The 20,373-nt window shown below is 33.5% G+C and overlaps 1 protein-coding gene across 1 annotated transcript; it reads left to right on the top strand.

Annotated features, from left to right (window-relative positions):
- The first annotated feature begins 1,936 nt into the window (after nucleotides 1–1,936).
- LOC141657454 (anaphase-promoting complex subunit 7) lies at nucleotides 1,937–14,487 on the top strand. Its single transcript, XM_074464703.1, has 18 exons — nucleotides 1,937–2,134; nucleotides 2,264–2,338; nucleotides 2,418–2,468; nucleotides 4,087–4,224; nucleotides 4,382–4,444; nucleotides 4,518–4,633; nucleotides 5,493–5,577; nucleotides 6,536–6,595; nucleotides 7,315–7,360; nucleotides 8,483–8,556; nucleotides 10,842–10,892; nucleotides 10,968–11,168; nucleotides 11,280–11,324; nucleotides 11,673–11,766; nucleotides 11,874–12,019; nucleotides 12,897–13,126; nucleotides 13,796–13,856; nucleotides 14,004–14,487. Exons 1-18 carry the CDS (start codon nucleotides 2,066–2,068, stop codon nucleotides 14,088–14,090), a joined length of 1,692 nt encoding a protein of 563 aa, XP_074320804.1. The 5' UTR covers nucleotides 1,937–2,065; the 3' UTR covers nucleotides 14,091–14,487.
- The last annotated feature ends 5,886 nt before the right edge of the window (nucleotides 14,488–20,373 follow it).

The raw sequence follows: 20,373 nt of genomic DNA, 5'->3' as shown, positions 1-20,373 counted from the left end.
TAACAAAACCCGAGAAAACTCCCCGTAAAACCGGCTACTCGATCGAGTACCCAAGGCACTCGATCGAGTACCCCCTTACTCGATCGAGTGCCCCAGCTACTCGATCGAGTACCCAACAGGTCAGAAACTTTTCTAAAACGCAACTTACCCTTACTCGACAGAGTAAGGCCTACTCGATAGAGTACCCCAAGACTTATAAATACGGAGTATTACAAGCTGCTTGATCGTCTGAGTTCGTGTTGCTTTCCAGGTAGGGTTTTCCCTACTCAGTATTAGTTACATGATGTGTGGTGATGGTTGTTGTGGTTATTGTTTAATTATATTGTTGGTTGATCTTGACGGTTGTTGGTTTCATATTGTTGTTTGGCTTGTATCTGTCTGTGATCTTCGGGGCGCGTCCCTGACTGAGTGGAGTCACTTGCTGGAGTGGCTTCACGCCCTTGGTTCGCCCTCTGTGGAACCCGCGACAGGAGGGGATGTACACATTAAGGAAACTTGGGTTTATCGCTCAGTGGTTGATGAGCGGGGATTTGGTGGGTACGGCTGCGGTCCCCCATTGCGGTGTGGAGTACTTGTTGCGATGAGTACTGGCGGACTACACACTTTAGTGTGTAGTCGATTAATGTGTAGATTGGTTATGGAGACCGGGAATTGTTGTGTTGATTGAAATTTTTTGGCATTTGTTTCATTGTGGCTTTGTATTGTGTAATTAGTACTGACCCCGTTGTTTGTTTTAAAAACTGTGGTGATCCATTCGGGGATGGTGAGCAGTTATTGAGCAGGTATGATGTGACGCATATGAGATAGCTGGGATGAGTCATCACGTGGCAGTTAGAAGAGTCTCCCGCTGTGTTAAACGATGTTTTCTAGTTTTGATAAATTTGCCAGTAGACCTTTTGAGTACTTTGTATTTCAGTTAAACAATTTTGGAGTTGTCATGTAATCACTTTAAACCGTATTTTGCTTTTAAGTATGTTTCATTATTGTCTTATGATTATCATTGTCTCGGGTAACCGAGATGGTGACGTTTCCATACCTTAAGTGGTTCTGGTAAGGCACTTGGAGTATGGGGGTGTCACATCAAGGGATAAAACAAATAGGAAAAAATGTTAATGAAAATTATTATTATTATTATTATTATTATTATTATTATTATTATTATTATTATTATTATTATTATTATTATTATTATTATTATTATTATTATTATTATTATTATTATTATTGATCTTAAATAGTGGTTGAAATAAAATGTCATACCTTTACTTTTAAGAATATTATTAAACATCACAATTATTTTATTTTTAATTAAAAGGGTTTGTATAATGATCTTAAATAAATAGATGTAGGTGTAAATTTTAAGTGGTACAATGTCAGGAAAGTTAAGTTTAACTTTTTACCAAAAAAAAAAAAAATATACAACATTTTCAACCAATATTTCATCATATGAAAATAAATAAAAAAACTATGAAAAACTTTAATCAATTCATTAACATGTTTTATTACAAAACATTCAATTAAAATGTTAATTTTATAAGTTAATGTTATGTTGTCAATTGTCATTAATCAAGTAAGCAATATAAATTAAAATTAATTAATATTAATCAATCTAAAAATGACATGTGGAATAAAAATTAAATGGTGGCAATGTGAATGTCTATATGGCTTTTTCATATCCTACGTGACTTTATCTAATTGACATTTATAGGATGCCTTTTAATAGTATTTTATAGATTTGTGCTTATGAAAAGTGATTTGTGATGCTTTTCACATAGGATGGTGATACAAACATTAATGAGAAGAGTTAAAAAAGGTCATATTAGCTTTTCAAAAAAAAAAAAAAGATCATAATAGGAGAAATAAGTAAGAAATTTAGGGTACAATGTAGAATATAAAAAATATAAGGGTACAATATAGAAATTCGAAAACTCGAGATACACGGTAGAATATCCAAAAATAAAAAGCAAGCACGAGGAGTTGAAAGTGAGTGAAAACAGAAAGGAAAAGCCCAGCGCTTACTTCGAATTCAAACTCCTCCAGACTCTCTTTCTTCTATCTCTCTTTAATGGAGATTCCAAAGGACCAGATGCTTACTCTTCTCGATCATGGCCTCTTCAACTCTGCTCAACTCCTCGTACTTCTTCTTCTTCTTCCATTTTTTTTATTTATTCGTTTTTTTTGTTTACTTTCATTTCACTTTCTACTCTCAATTTCTTGCTAGGGTTCTTTCAATTAATTCCCCCCTTCTCCTTTCCTGCTGCAGGGTCACTTCCTTGTTTCTTCCTCTTCCGTCGTTTCCGATTCTAATTCTAATTCTATTGCTAAAGCCGAGAATTTGGTGACTATGTTTTCCCAATTTTATTGTTTTTTTCTTTTTCCTATCTGTTGTTTTATGCTGAAGTTGCTTTGTCTCGCAGGTGCTTCTCGGAGACGCCTTCTTTCGCAATAGGGAATTTAGGACGTCAATTGTAAGTTGCTCAATCTGTTTATTGTGATATCAATTTTGTGATAATTTTGGAAACTGCTATGGAGCATCGGTTTTTGTTGTTTCTTCGATTTGCTTGTGTTTATTTTCATTGTGTTCTACTGTGTACAAGCTAGCGATAGTTGCCAAGAGAGCCGATTTTAGGGGCCTTAGGCAAAACCTACTTTGAAGGCCTAATTAATAAGGGACAACCGGACAAGTGTTCCTAATAATCCCAGTTAGCTGTTTAACCATAAATAATCCCAAGTTGCGATCTTGCCAACATAATTCCGATTCTCAAGTTGCCTTCAGTTTTGCACCCATTCTGATGTGGTCAATTTTTTGTCAAATAAATTCAACAAAAATCTGAAAAACTGACAAATAAATTGATTTTGTTGAAAAAATTATTCCTTAAGAAATTTTATAAATATATTGAAATATAAAATTGATTTGGAAAAAATTCATTTTTAAAAACTACTTTATGTATTATTATTTTTTTCAGAATTTGAAAGAAATGTAAAATTTGGAATTTTGTTAGTTTTATTTCAAATTTTTTTGTTGATGGAAATTAACGGTGTAAAAGATGGGTGCAAAACTGGAATTATGCAACTTAGTTTATTTTGGGAAAATTGCAACTTACGATTAAATGACAGATCAGTCAAAACAATTGATAGAAAATATTTTAATTTTTTAGAAATGGATTTTTAAAAACAGTTCTAATTTATGCAACTCAGTGTTTTACATAATCATTTTGTAAATCCATTTTTCAGATCTTTGTTCAACTAATATGACGGAAAATTAACGACCTTAAAAATGAGTGTAAAACTAGAACAACGTTGGCAACTTGAGATTATTTTGATAAGATTGAAACTTGAGATTATTATGAAAAACCAGCAGGATGTTCGATTATTATGGGCAACTTGTCCATTTAATAAAAAATAACATTTCCTTTTTTTCATCAGTATAACCCTTTTGTGTCCGGTTCTCTTGTATGTGATTAAACATAGTATTAGAAAAATAATTATTTGGCTTTAAAATTCGATGACACTGGCTTGTTCGTTATGTTATCCACAACTTTCGTTCACTGTTTGTAGGTTTTTGCGAACTCACTTCGATTTCAAAGTAATTGTATTTCCCTGAAAATTTAGAACACACTCAAACCGTATTTCCATAACCAGATAGTACTATCAGTAGATAATCTTTTTATTCATAGTATTCTTAATCTGAGGAGGACACTTCTATTGGTGTGTAATTCATTAAGTATATGTTCTTACTTATTTTGTTTTCCCTTTTTATCAATCACTTTCTTTTTCATTGTGTCACTTCAATGTTTATCATTCTCCTCATCACCCAAATAAGAAATCAAAAAATTAAGAATGATTTTTGCATAAACCACGTACCGTCGAAACATGTATCTGGAGTGTTCTTACTGATTTTGTTTTCCGGTCATATCAAGCAATTTCTTTTCATTGTGGTTCTGTAATGTTTATCATCCTCCTCATCACCCAAATAGGAATTCAAAAAAATTAAGAATGATATTTGCGTTAACCATGTACTGTCGAAACATGTATTTGAAGCGTTTAAAATGAAATGCATAGTCTTAAGGATATATTTTGTGACAGAACACATACAAACAAGCTTTGCAACTTGTCAAGATCATCCCCAAGCAAAACACTTCTTCATTGAGGACTTCGTTATCGATGCCTTATAGGTCTTCTTCTCCAAGTCCTCAATCTTTTTCAATTGTAGATGAAAATGAGGTAAAACTTCTTTTTACATAGTGTGTTAGGAGTTCCAATTCAATGCCATATTTTATCTTGCATAGTTATGTGTTACTTTTTTTTGTGTGTATATAAATCTTAGTATGTCCCTCTTTGGCTTTTTTAGCTTTGATCATTTTTCATTTTTGCTTTGCAGGTCAAATTCAAAATTGCATCTTGCCATGCCGCATTGAATGAAAACGAATTTGCTTTGTTGGAGGTTTTTTCACTATGCTTATAGATTCAATTTTTATTATGTGGACAAAGTTCTTACAATTTGTTTTATCTTATAGATGGAAGGAATTCCCACCAAAGCTAGAAATTTGCCAATGCATTTGATGATGGGCAAGCTTTACCGTTATACTCGGCATACTCGTGCGGCCACTGCTTGTTTCAAAGAGTGTCTGAGGTTTGTGTCAGTCTTAGATTTGTTGAAAATGACTGGTTTTTTTTCTTTTGCCCTGCCATAATGTGTGCTGAACTTACAGTCTGCTTTTGGTGTGTGCAATATTTAAATAGTTGCCTTTATACAATAGTGCATTTAGGCACACAACTACATGCATCACATCCGTACTAAATATCCTATGGTCCACAATTGTTTCTCATCTTCTTTTGTACGTTTCCGATTTTGTTAAAGTCTTCTGTTGTCCATGGGATTTTGAAATCCTTCTGCGTGCTAAAAGTTGTCCAAGCATTAGATTGTCAGCATACATCATTGTCATTGTATCTTTCCAACATTATAAGTATCTATAGAATTGCTATATCATATTGAATTGTATATGTATTGCACTATTGGAGGACAATGGCTAATCACAATTTTAAAAACACTTAACATTCCCAATTCAGCTCTAGCTGACGGATTGACATTCCCTTAAGAACCTGCGTCCTTAGCCATGAAGAATCTTGATAATCTACTATCTCCCAAAGAGTCCATAATGTGGACTAGACTTGGAATTCTGGAATTCTGGACTTCTGTTCCTTGTTCACAAGCCCACAACACAGCCAGCTGTGCTCATTCTATCAAAATTCAAAACTTTCCTCTTTCTCAAGAAGAAAGTACCATTCACGGAAAATCCGATGGAGACCTTGGCATAGTATTAAATCTCGGTTTTGGTCGTGGTCGAGGTATTGGTCCTCACGGCCTAATCTAATAATGTGGTCTGATGGACCCTGGTCTTCTGTTCCTTATTGTATGCTTCCGTTGTTGCTATTAGAAATTTTTTCTCTCTATTATCTAACTTATGTGCATGACCTTCGTCTTTCTGCAGACATTGCCCCTACGTTCTTGAGGCTATAACTGCGTTAGCTGAACTTGGAGTTTCTGTTAAGGATATTCTATCTTTGTTTCCTCAGGTATATTGTTATTTTTCAACACTACTTTACTGCAAAAGGTGCTCCTTAAATGTTTGACACTTGATATAAATTGGTCTAGGTGGTTCTTTCTTGTGCAGCTTATAGATGATATTTTGTGTCCTACTGTTTCTTTGGTACTTTGCTGTTTAATGTACACTATTTTTTGTACCACAAGGGTTCTCATCGTTCTCTAGCATTTTCTGCCCATTTCTCTTTCTATAACTTTCCCCTTTCTCCAGGATGCTTTTTGGCATGTCTTACTCATGACAACTTTCTTAATACAAATAGGTAGTAGGAAATTGCTTTTCTATGTAACCCTTTCTTGTTAAATTTGAAAGTGTAATTTTAGAACATTGTTTTAGACGGTTAAGATTAATGTGTGATAAATAGAATGGGGTCAGGGCAAAACTATTTAGTATTTACCAAACAGGCTCGCTTTTTTTAAGGTTTTGAGCAACTTCGCAGAATCACTCGGCAATGTTGTAAAATAACCGCTGAATGAGGCAGCGGTTTACCGACTTAAATCTAAAACTGAAAAACGGTTTTCCGGACATCTTCGTTGAATGGGCCTTTGAAGTTGCACACTTTTCTTTGTTGCAACTTCTATGACCCTTGTTCGTTAAGTCAGTAATAGTTTCAGCAAAGACGCCCCTTCTTTGTTAAGCAATTCAGCGAAAGATTTTCAAAAGTCCAATAAGAAAAATCCAAGCCTACATTGACCCATTTTTGGTGAATAGTTTCATCTAGCATCATTTTGGTAGTTACTTTAATTTTAATTAAGCACTAAATATGACCCCAGTGCCTCAAGGCCTCGAGGGCTTCTAAATTGCAGGGAATTTTGGGGGCCAAAAACGAGGTTGTTTCAGGTGGTTCAAAATGAAAATTGCATCAAAGACCGCTGCTAAAATTTAATCATTAAAAAAAAGTGTCTAATTTTATCTATTGTTCTTCACTTCAGACGCCAAGTAAAGGTGGGAAGCTTGTTGCCGATCACCATGAATCTAATCGGTGGCTCCAGGTAGGGAAATGTCCACCTTTAATTTTGCTTGTCTTTGAATCATCTTCAAAGGTCCTTAATTCTTTAACTAAAAATTTCTGTATTGAAATAACAAATTGTATTGAATTGAATTGAGCCTAATTGAAGGGTGCAGCTTAATCCCAACCCGCTAAAATTTAGTCGAAAGCCTTTATTGGAAAATTGTACGAAAGTGTCTTTGGTTATCTTTTTGAATGACTTGCTATTAGTATAAGTTTTATTCTGTGTCCAAAGTTATCAATCTAACAAGTTGCAGCTTTAATTGATATCAGTAGAATATAAATGAATCGAATTCTGCTGAAAGTCTGAAACTTGTTGATTCACTCTTATCATAGACTTGACTGCATTTTTTTTATTGTTGTGTGTGTGTGTGTGTGTGTGTGTGGACCATCATACTGTGCATAATTATATTTTCTTAATTCCGCTGCAACAATGATCTCTGAAAACGTAAAATTGTGTGAAAATTTTACATCACTTATTGCTGTCTAACCCATGAAAATAATTATATTTACATAAATCACTTGATTTTCCTTCATTTTGCTAATCATTTGTGCTAAGCCATGTAAATGATTATATTTACATAAATCACTAGATTTTCCTTCATTTTGCTAATCATCCGTGCTAATCCATGTAAATAATTATATTTACATAAATCACTAGTTTCTCCTTCATTTTGCTAATCATTTGTGCAATGCATGCAGCGTTATGTTGAGGCCCAGTGTTGTGTTTCATCAAATGATTATAAAGGTATATTTTGTTGGCAAAACGTTCAAATTGCAATTTGCATTAGTAAATTATATTGAATACAACTATACAACTATACAAGTCTAAGGTTTTCAATTATTTACATCTTATATATTCTTTTAGTCAATGATTCTACTGCTACTATTGACTTGCCAAAGCAGTATTATGACTATTATCACTGTCATCAAATTTGAGGAAAACACTGAAAACTCTTCACTACTCCTATTAATGATATGATTTGTTCGTGTTTCATACCCATCACTTTTCAAGTGAATAGTAGAAATCTCTTCACTCTTCCATCTCCCAAATTGCGTTTTGGAGTTCCCTAAATCTCTCTGATTTGATTCACCTCATACCCCTAACATTCCCGTCTCCTCATTGTGGTGCTTGAGAAAACCGTACCATGCTTACTTTATGCTATTAATACTAACGACTAGTCTAACTACTTAAGTCCTGATTAAACTAGGAAGGAGATAAGACTTCTTAAGTGCCTTCTTATCCACAAACTTCCTACAACCATCTACCAGCAATCACCACCACACCACTAACACACCCGGAAACAGTTGAGTTCCATGAATACTAGGTAACTAATAATTAAACTTGGTAAAATGATTTCCACACTTCACTTTGATCGCGTGTCACATGTCCAATATTATGGCTATGACACTTCACTTTGGTAGTGTGACATGACATGACACCTTGATGCGTCAGTTTGGTTCAAAAAACATGGAACTTTGTTTTTGGAAAGGGGAGTTATCGACTTATTGCACATTTGGATGCTGGATGTTTACTAAATTTTTTTGGGCGTGTATCTGTAAAAATTATGGTTTGACAAATATTGCAAATCGAAACATTTTATAGTAAGAGTAGCTATATTCTTAGGTAGGCTGGTCTTCATCATACAAGGAGGTTCATGATTTTAGTGATAGGAAAGTCTTTAATTAGATATTCACTATGCTGACATCCTTGGCTGCATACAGTTTGCTTTATGTTAAAACTGAAAATCGCACTTTTTTATTGGCGATACTTTTTCTGTGTAATTCTTGTTTCTGCTTGCTAATTTAATGCACCAATTTGACAATGTCTAAATGTTTTCGATTCTCACCACTTTTTCTTTAATGACAGGTGGCTTAGAAATCTTTACGGATCTCCTACAGCGATTTCCAAATAATGTACACATACTACTTGAAATCGGGAAGGTACTTATTTTCTGCACAAAGAATGTTTGTGATCCAACTTTCTCCGTAACTGTTATTTCTTAAAAGTCTTTTGTGGGCTGGGTGTGATGTCGCTTATAGTTTTGTTGTCTTTTTACTACATTTATAGTCGAGTCACTTGTCAATGCTTAAGTCACATCCACAATTCCCCACAACACATATCTTAGAATCTAATCTTTGTAAAAATCACAAGTTGGGTAAATCATCTACTACTTTCACCCTTGGTGCCGGATTTTACGTTGATGAACAGTAAACTGCGTCTTGTAACAAAGCACCTGTCATATGAACTCGGATATTGTTACCTCTTCCGAGTTTGCACACCTGTTGATAAGTTTTCAACTTTTCATTACTTGAAGAATGAGAATTAGGAATGGCGACTGAGTGAAGCGCTTGGATTGAATTTCTTATGATCAATCTACAACAACAAGATTAAATGAACAAACCTTGCAGTAAAGGAGGAGAAAAATTAGAGAACAAAGATTTTGAGTACAAATTTACAAGTAAACTTGCTTGTGCTTCTGTATTTAACTTTTACACTAACTAGTATTGGTGCCCGGCTTTGCCCGGGCTACCTCTACTTACCATTAAGTTTTTTTTCATTAAATAAAATTACTTAAAGTTGCATAACCTATAAATTTATCATTAATATATTTTTTATGACATATCCTAAAATTACGATAAAATAAATTTTGAGACAAATTCACTACCCCCGCTATGGATATTTTACTCTTATTAATGAAACAATAGTAATAACATTTCACTACTTGCCCGTAATCATTGTTACTTTCACTACTCCCGCCGTAATTATTGTTACTTTCACTATTGCCGCATTAATATTGATTATTTCACTACTCCCGTTGTTGTTTCTACCACTCTCACTATCTCGCTGATAATATTGTTACTTTTACTATTCAATTGAGTGATTACTATCATATAACTATATCCAATGTTACTACAATTCTTTTCTTTACTTACGAAATCACTTTTACTACTTAGGCATGCAATTTTAAGAGGATTATATATTTATATAAATATATTACATATATGCATTAAATCAAGTCGATAGAATTATGCAATATTATATATTATGGAATCTAACTTGAATTATTTATAACCTACTTATATTATATTTTTGTATGTTAAATAATTAACATCTCTATACATCTAATAAATTATAAAATTTAATAAAATTGCATAAATTTTAAATTTAATATATAATTTTATGATGCTAATAATTAATACCATAAGTGTGCATATTTATACTAATTAATTATTTTATTTTAAGGAAATTGACAATCTTCTAATCTTCTATAAATATTTAGGAAAATTACCAATTAAGCATCTTCTTTCTTTTAGTCTCCTTGAAATTGACCATCTTAATTAATTATTTTATTTTAAGAAAATTGATCATCTTAATTAATTATTTTATTTTAAGGAAATTGTCCATGTTTTAGTCTCTTACAAATATTTAGGAAAATTACCAAGCTTCAATTTTCTTTAATTTTAACCTAAACTATATAATATTTGCATTGAGATCCCTTAATCGGGTCCATCACACGGTGCTAGTGATTTAAAACTATATAGTATAATTAATTTGTATAATTTTCTTTAATTACATTGAAGTCCCTTGGTTTCTGGATTTAAAACTATATAGTATAATTAATTTGCATTGAAGTCCCTTGGTTTCTGGATTTAAAACTATATAGTATTGATTAGGCTATGTGTCCAGAAGTAACTAGCCAAAAAAGGTTGGAACGCAGGATACATGAAAGGATATGTATATCATGGTGTCAAACCTGTTAAAGAAGAGAACAGGTTATTACAAAAACAGAAAACATTCAGAGAAGATATTTGGACTTGGACCCTTCTTAAGTATTTATGTGGTCTTCTTCTGCTACTTTGAACAGGTTTTTTTTGCCACTAAATGATTTCTCCCATTTTTGAAAAATTCTTGTTATTTTAAGCTGAGTGGAGGAGCCTTGCTGACAATGGTGATGGCTATCAATGCAAACAGGATAAAGTTGTTTGGTTTAACAATCTGATTAATGCGGCAGTGTGACATATTGGTTTAATAACCAAGGACAATGATTGGTTTATCTCTTAATTCCTCTACCCAAAGTCTTCAATCCCGTGATGTCAATGGTCTTTTTTAAATTGTAGCCGAGTCTTTTTTCATCAGACATTTACAGTGAACTGGAAGGTGTGTTTTATTTTTTGTTGTGTGGTTAGAACATCTTTTATCGTTCTTTGGTGTTTTTTTGGTGAAGGTTGAGGCAATAATTGGGAAAAATGATGAAGCTATAGTAACTTTCGAAAAGGTAACTGTAGAATATTATGTTAACTATGATTAATTACAGTCCTCCTTGGAAATTAATATACTATAGCTTTGACAGGCTCGTTCTGTGGATCAGTATATAGTAACTTACATGGATGAATACGCGATGCTCCTTAAGAATAAGTCTGAATATCCAAAACTAAACAAGTTGGTGCATGACTTGTTGAACACTGATCCCACAAGACCAGAAGTATTTGTAGCCTTGTCCGTACTGTGGGAAAGAAAAGATGAGCGCGGGGCACTATCCTATGCAGAGAAGGTGTTTTTCTGTTTTTGTTTCCGCCTTTTTCTCCTTTGCCTCTGATTATTTCAGAGTTCAATAAAATGCCGATGTTCTTATGTTGCATGTTGTCCCTTGGTTGCCAAGCAGAGTATTCAAAAAGATGCAAGGCACGTAACTGGTCATATCATGAAGGTATGCTGTTTTACAACTTGAAAACCGATCTATGAGAGGTTATAGTGTGATTCAAATCATTCAGTGTGCTGAACCCATTGTTTAGATGAAAGGATTTGGAGAGGGAAAGAGGGCCAGAATCCTTTGTTTGGATGGTAATTTGGTTTAGAGGGACATGTTGGGGATGAGACTTTTCCTCCAACAAGCAAGTTTAAATCCTCCCTTCCCCTCCCCTCTCTCCCTTCACTTCCCTTTAAATACTTTTATCTAAAAAAAGTGAAGAACTTTTCAAGGTTGATTGCATCTTCTTTAATCATTTATAGATTATGATGGCTGTTAAGTTTAACTCGACGTTGTAACTAACTTCAGGGTAACTTGCTTTTGTCATTGAATCGACCTGATGCAGCAGCAGGTGCTTTCCGAAATGCTCATGAATTGAAACCTGATATTCGTTCCTATCAAGGTTGACTTTGGAACACAGCATTTTCTAGAAAGCTTCTATCTTTGGTTTCGTGGTTGCAAGTTGTTTCTATATCAAACTTTACTAAGCGTTTAATAATGTATTTGCAGGCTTAGTTCATTCTTATTTGGCAATTTCTAAAGTCAAAGAGGCTTTATATATTGCAAGAGAGGCAATGAAGACAATGCCTCAATCTCCCAAGGTTCTAAAATTGGTGGGAGATGTGCATGCTAAAAGCTCTTCTGGAATGGAGAAGGTGTGGTACGAACCTTTTTTGTTGAGTGTGAATAAAAAAGACGTAAAGCTTGATCATGTCTTCAAGTTCAAATGGCCAGTATTTTTCTGAGCACTACGATATGTTCTGCTAGTTCGTACCCTTTATAGGTTCTAAGCGTCTAACGGTTGATGCATTTTTGTCTACCGGACAATGGTCAATGGTTACGGTAGTCGATTTGTTGATGCCATACATACTAATAGATATCCCTGTCTACCGGACAATGGCCGATGGTTATGGTGGCCGATGGTTATGGTGGTCGATTTGTTGATACCATACATCTAATAGGTATCCCTGTCGATTATTATATACTACTGTAGCATTTATCTTTTCTTTGCAACACTAGTGTGCAACATGTGAATCTAGCACACTACTCCTATCATTTACAAGACTGAATATACTAGTTGCCTTCATGTGGCCTCAGGCCTCGTACAATAGTACTCATCAAGTCATCCTTGTACCAACAGCTCTAGTAGTATTTGGCCTGTGGTACGTAGTGTTTTTTTTCCCTGGATCATGTATTGCATGGCTTATGTCTTGAGCTCAATGAGCAATGTTGTGAACTTGCTAATGTCTGAGTTGGTAGTCACTCAGTAACAGCTGTATTGTGTATATACTACTACAGTTTATCGCAAACTTGGTTTGATTAGGTTTTAGGCAGAGGTAAAAGAGATATTGTGCATTAAATCAGAATTAGTTAGTGTATTATATGCATGTCACTATGTCACTGGTTTCTATGCATGCAGTGGTCACAATAAGTGCTTATGGTTTCTGTCGGGTGGAACTGAGTGGCACCCCACAAATTTTGCATCATACATTCATACTTTCTTAATTATTTGTGACATTGTGAAACACGCAGGCAAAAAAATTTTATGAAGCTGCTCTTCGGTCAGAGCCTGGTTATCTAGGGGCTGCATTAGCACTTGCTGAACTCCACGTTGTGGAAGGTCGAAATAGTGATGCAGTATCTCTTCTTGAGCGATACCTTAAAGATTGGGCAGATGATTCTCTACATGTGAAGCTTGCTCAAGTATTTGCTGCCACAAATATGTTGCAAGAAGCATTGTCCCATTATCAGGCTGCACTCAGGTAGGAATTTTTATCCACGAGTTTAAATCCATAATAATAATAGGAAAAAAATTAACCTTTGTACAACCACCCCAACGCTACTCTAGTGTCTCAAAAGTCTCCCACAAATTGTGTGATGGAGAGTGTGTCGGATATATGCGGCTGCTGCTAGATGACACAAAATGACTTTTATTCTAGCTAAAAAGAGCTGTAGCTAGTTTAGTGGGTCATTTTGCTTTATCCCATCATAATCCTAAATAAAGAATACTGACTCTTGGCTCCACGATAACTAGGATGTTTATTAGCATCCATCAACTTTTTCCACTTTTTTATGCGGAAAGACTTTCATTCTGTGCCGTGAGGTTTGGGTTAATTCCACTTTGATCCCTTTAGACTTGGGCTATATCTCACTTAGTTAACATGAGGTTTGGTAATTTTCACATTGGTGAAGTATATTTTTGTAAGACCATTGGATTTGTCGATATATCATTTTGTTCTTTATTGAGTTTTCCATTCCTTTTTATTTTTTATTTTTTTTATTTCTTTTTTCATTGCTTCATGCCTTCATCATGTCTTTGATGGTATCAAATGACAATTCATAAGCTCATAAAGATACAGTTGTGCTTGGAGAATGTTCTTGCAATCGATAGTGTTATACAACTAATGTTGTTTTTTTAATTCCATCATCAGAATAAACCCGCAAAATGAAGCTGCAAAAAAAGGCTTGGATCGTCTGGAGAAACAGATGAAGGTTTGTCATTGCTAAAAACACTCATATTATTGCCGGCCTGTGCTATCTATTGTTGTCATATTCACTCATATTATTTTAGTAGTTAGCTAAGTGGTATCTATTTTTTTACTACTCAAAATTCAAATTGTGAGCTGATTTGTATTGCAGGGAATTGATCCCGACGCCCCCGAAGAAGACGATGATAATGAGGCTGATGACGGTGAAGGAGACCAGGAAGAAACAGAACTTTTGTGAGTTGAGCTTGTTGTTCATCTAGAGAAGGATTTATGGAAGTCACCAGATCACAGTCATCACACATTCGAGTTCATATCTAGTCAAGCAAGCGGGTGATAACTGAAAACCCAACACAAGGCGTCTCTCAAGCAAACTTTCTGTACAATGTATTTTTATATATCTGTATTCCAGTAGGTCTTGCTTCTGGAACATGGTGTACCATCCTTTTCTGTTGTATCTTTATTTTTATTTTTTTTATTTTTTTTACTAGTTAATTGGCGGTTTGTAACTTGCTACTTCCTCTGTTCCATTGAATTGTTTACGTTTGCTTTTTGGGCACTATTCATAAGTGAGAAGAATCTTCAATACAACTTCTAATTTATAACATAAAAGATAGTCATGTGAGATCTTGTTTAAATTGTCTTACCGAGTACATTATAAATATAAAATTTTTATAATTTTTAATAATATGTAACTAAAGATACGAACAAAAGAAAACAAGCATTGACATACGTGCATAAAGCAAACGTAAACTATCATATAGAACGGAGGAAGTATCCTATTACATCATCATCTTGTTGTATGTTCTTAGGATATTTATTTTTTATATCGAAAAGGTTGACAGTGGTCGTGGAGATGATGGGTTCCCCCGTACCCCATTTACAAACGTAAAAATACAAATTGATTTCTCAAGTGAAAAGTTATGCAACTCATCGCACTGTTTTGGATGATCTTTTTGGCAGGATAAACAGAATTAATACAAGATCATAGCGTTTTTAGCTAAATTATGAGCAATCTTATTTAAGCTACGAAGAATAAAGCTAAAACAGATACGATCAAATAAAAGGAGTGGTTGCACAATATCCCTCCAGAACAATTAGTCTCCCTTGTGACGGATGCTATCCGTCACAAGTTAAAGACGTAGCGGATCCATACCATATTATGTTAATGTGGATCAAAGTGGCCCACATTGTGTGTTAATGGAGTAATTAATAACTGATTGGACATGACACAATAAAGAAAAAAAAAAAAAAGATTTTTCCAATGCAAAGTCTGTTACATGTAGCTTGTGGGAGACTTTTGTGTCCTTTATCAGTATGTCACTTTCTCACTCTACTTTTATTTTAAAAACCCAAAAAAAATAAAATCTTAGCTTGTTGGCGTTAAAAATGAATCTTAACATGATAATAGGCTAAACATGGTGACATACGTTATTGTTGGAAATGTGACCACCTTATCGGAAAATGTACCTATGTTTGAGTGTGATGACCTTAAATTAACACGATAACATCTATGCTAATACATGGTGACATATGTGTTAGTTGAAAATGTAACCATCTTGGTTTAAGAATGTTCAATATCTAAAGTACCTTAGTTTGAGATTGAAATAAATATGAACATGTTAACACCCCCCTAAAACTAAAAGAATAAGAAAACACAATTGTTTTCCCGCCTAAGTGCTTATGCCTATAAGTGGGCCTATTTTTTTTTATCATTTTAATTTGTGAAAATTGTTAATAACCACCTACTATTTACGGTATTTTACAAACTACCACCCTGTATTTGATTTATTACAAAATACCACCTACATAAGAGTGTATATATCCCAACTCCCACCGTATTTCACTTCAAACATATTTTTACTTATTTTAACGATTTAAACTAACAATTACCTTAATTAACCCACCAAATCATACCCCCAAATCAATTTTATAACTCTTATCAAAACAAAACCACCCAAAAAAGAATACCTTGCCCCCAACTTACGGTTGAAAATCAAAATCCCAAATTAAGAACATCCACCATCATTATCATCAATTTATAGGCTTAATTGATGCTACGATCATCTAAGAAAACCATTATCAAGTGAATAATCAAGTGCATCATCAATCATTTACGTCAACATGTCTTTTTCATTCTAGAAGGTACCAAATGTTTAAGCTTTTACCTTTCTTAATTAACACTGGTTAATAAAAACCCTAATTTTAGTTAAGTTAGGAATTTTTATGATTAAATTATTGGTTTTTGTTGTTTATGTTTCAATTGTGATTGTTTGCTTCATTGTGTGACATTCGTCTTTGACTTGAGTTGAAACTTTTGTTTTGATCAAATAATCATATGAGGGTATAAAACCGTAATGGTCGTAATGAGTGTATGACTAATTGCTCATTAATAGACTCTTTCTTGTTTTGTTGCATTACTAATCTTATAATGCTATACAGGGAACAAAGTGGTGCTTACGGTGGATGAACAACGGAATGCGGACTTAACGATGGAACGATATTACACTCTCATATTGCTTAGCTTGTTGATGTCGAATGATTTGAACTTGATTAGTGAAGGTGCGAATAAGATAACGATGGGGGTAGTGATGAAGGATGTTCATATTTTGGTGTTTTGACGATTTTTAATCAGGAAAGTTGGGTTGGGTAGAAGGTATACTGAGTGTTTTTGCTTTTGATAAGAGTTGTAATGATTTTGGGGGTATGATTTAGAGGTTAATTAAGGTAATTGTTTGTTTAGTTAGTAACCGAGTCGGAAAATAAGTAAAAACATGTTCGGAAGTAAAATACGGTGTGAGTTGGGATATATACATTCTTATGTAGGTGGTATTTTGTAATAAATCAAATACAGGGTGGTAGTTTGTAAAATACCGTAAATAGTAGGTGGTTATTAACAATTTTCACTAATTTTAATTGGCCTTTTATTTGACCCAAAAGATTACGATTAGGGTATTTTATGGAGAAATTATAGTACATAAATGAATCGAAATAAGTATGTTAATTAGGAATGTATTTTTCTATAATATTTTAGGGAGATGCTTAATCTTTTTATGATATTATGTTTTCTTTTTTATTTAGTCTTGTGCTTAATCTTGTGGTTTTTATATTAAAATATCAGTATTTATTTAACTTAATTCGTATTTTACATTAATATGTTTTTAAATTTATTTTCAGGTTTTTTTATAAAGATTAGAGTGTGAATGCGTTATTAAATAGGAAATTAATTGAATGCAAGAATATTTTATTACATATGGGATAAAGCTGTGGAATCTTTCTTGTTAAATATTTTATTTGTAACAAAGATTGAACCAATAATTATGGAGCCCAACGTGTAAACTTTAAGTTTTTAATCTCTCATTGGCCCACTAAAGTATTGATTGTACTCTTGAGTTAAAAATTAAAAGTGAAAATTGTTAATAACCACCTACTATTTACGGTATTTTACAAACTACCACCCTGTATTTGATTTATTACAAAATACCACCTACATAAGAATGTATATATCCCAACTCACACCGTATTTTACTTCCGAACATGTTTTTACTTATTTTCCGACTCGGTTACTAACTAAACAAACAATTACCTTAATTAACCTCTAAATCATACCCCCAAAATCATTACAACTCTTATCAAAAGCAAAAACACTCAGTATACCTTCTACCCAACCCAACTTTCCTGATTAAAAATCGTCAAAACACCAAAATATGAACATCCTTCATCACTACCCCCATCGTTATCTTATCTGCTGCTGCACCTTCACTAATCAAGTTCAAATCATCATCAGCGACATCAACAAGCTAAGCAATATGAGAGTGTAATATCAGTTCCATCGAGTCTGCATTCCGTTGTTCATCCACCGTAAGCACCACTTTGTTCCCTGTATAGCATTATAAGATTAGTAATGCAACAAAACAAGAAAGAGTCTATTAATGAGCAATTAGTCATACACTCATACGACCACGGTTTTATACCCTCATATGATTATTTGTCTGAAACAAAAGTTTCAACTCAAGTCAAAGACGAATGTCACACAATGAAGCAAACAATCACAATTGAAACATAAACAACAAAAACCAATAATTTAATCATAAAAATTCCTAACTTAACTAAAATTAGGGTTTTTATTAACCCAGAATTAAGAAAGGTAAAAGCTTAAACATTTGGTACCTTCTAGAATGAAAAAGACACAGACGTAAATGATTGATGATGCACTTGATTATTCACTTGATAATGGGCTTTCTTAGTGATGCTGTAGCATCAATTAAGCCTATAAATTGATGATAATGATGGTGGATGTTCTTAATTTGGGATTTTGATTTTCAACCGTAAGTTGGGGGCAAGGTATACTGGGTGGTTTTGTTTTGATAAGAGTTATAAAATTGATTTGGGGGTATGATTTGGTGGGTTAATTAAGGTAATTGTTAGTTTAGTTAGTAACCGAGTCAGAAAATAAGTAAAAATATGTTCGGAAGTGAAATACGGTGGGAGTTGGGATATATACACTCTTATGTAGGTGGTATTTTGTAATAAATCAAATACAGGGTGGTAGTTTGTAAAATACCGTAAATAGTAGGTGGTTATTAACAATTTTCACTTAAAATTATGTTTTCTAATTAATCTTTTGCTGAATTTATATTCTTCCCACAAATACATTCCTAATTATATTACTCAATAAAATCTTTCAATATACCTCTAACAACCTCTCCACAAATAAGATCTTTTGCTGAAATTATATCATTTTCACAAATAAAGTCCTAGTGACAATATACCTACAACAAATAAATGTCGATTTTTCATTATTTTTAATAATAAAAAAAAGTTCGCCCAAAAATAATTTAATCTAAAAGTCCTTTATATAGTACTTTTTTTGAAAATATCACTAACATTATAACCAGTACATTAGAAATTATAAGTACAACTCATTTATACAAATATCTTAAATTCTCACTATATAAGTCAAGCTTACAAATGCCTCGCTTTAGCTCTTAAATGCCGTGCTGTAGCACGGGATCTCAACTAGTATATTAGTAAACATGGTGACATATATGTGTGAGTGTTTTAAGTGTGACCATGTTCATTAAGAAATGTTGCTATGTTTGAGTGAGTTACTATAATAGAAAATGAAATCTTAAAATGTTAACATAAATTGGTAAACATGGTGACATATATGTTTAGTCTTAAAATGTGGCTACCTTGACTGGGAAATGTACCATTTTTAAAATGTATCAAGGTTTAGATAAATCTTATCATGTTAACATATTATGACTAAATATAGTGATATGTGTTTGTGTTGGCGTTGTTTAGATTTTTGTTGAAGATTTAAGATGAAGATGGAGATTTATAAGGAAAATTTTGAAAAATATGGAACATGATGGTGGGAGATTGCATACGTGAAAAAAAGTAGTGATTTTGGGTTGTTTCTAGTGCAAAATAGCATCTAATGCTATTGTCCCTACAAATTAGAATAATATTATCTTGTACTTCCTACAAACCCTACAAATAATAAACAAACACCCCACTTGCATAGTATATCCAGCCCATTCATTGTAATGTGGTATGTATCCGCTCCGTCTTCAATTTGTGACGAATAGCGTCCGTCACGAATAAGAATTTGTGCCTCCAGAAAGCCAAGTGTTTGGGGGATTACCTCTCTCTCCAATCCTGCAACTGGACACCATCGGAGTAGACAAGATGAAAAACGTTATTACGGGTAGCCCACAAAAGAAGGTCCCTAATTCCCAAGGCATTAGCTTGAAGGCCCAACTCAGCCCCAAAACAATTAGCATAGTAATATAGAACAAGAGTCTCAATACCACACATCACCCATCCCATTGAAGCTTTAAAGAAAGGCTGCCAACTAGTAGAGCAAATAATCGGGTGGATGGGTCGGGCTTCGTGCCCGCCTGTTGTGGCTAGTGGGCCTTCGTGTCGTGCTCAAACCTAGCCCAATGCTCGTTCTCTCGACGTGGCACAACCATGGTCCGACCACCATGGGCTTGTGCCGTTCTTAGCTTGTGGGCTGGTTCGTGCCTGGCTTGTGGAGTGGCCCAAGTACATTTTTTTAAAAATTGTTTTTAAATTTAATATTTAATTTGTAATTAATTAATATAATTAATGATTTAATGTATATTTAATATTTAATATTTAATTTGTAATTAATTTATTTAATAAGTAAAGTTAAATTTATTTGTTTATTTTTTTAAATGGATTTTTGTTATATTTATTTCTAATTTTTTTGGTTTAATTTAATATGTAAATGGATAGATGAAAGAAGAAAAACAAATTTCAATTAAATAAGTAAGAAATGATATCAAATAAATACATCAATCTTCAATTAAAAAGGATGAAACTATGTTTACGATTATATTACTCTAATGTAGCTAATAAGTAAGAAAAAATACAAAATACAATTTCATCTAATATACTATGCGACTATGCATTTGACTCGGTGATTGATTCGTCAGATTCATTATCACTTTCTTGATCGACCCCGTCTTGCTTTCGATCCACGACATCCATCC

This window comes from Silene latifolia, chromosome 5, assembly GCF_048544455.1.
Source record: "Silene latifolia isolate original U9 population chromosome 5, ASM4854445v1, whole genome shotgun sequence".
In the NCBI taxonomy this organism is placed as follows: Eukaryota; Viridiplantae; Streptophyta; class Magnoliopsida; order Caryophyllales; family Caryophyllaceae; genus Silene; species Silene latifolia.
This window is presented reverse-complemented; position numbering and strand designations above follow the sequence as displayed.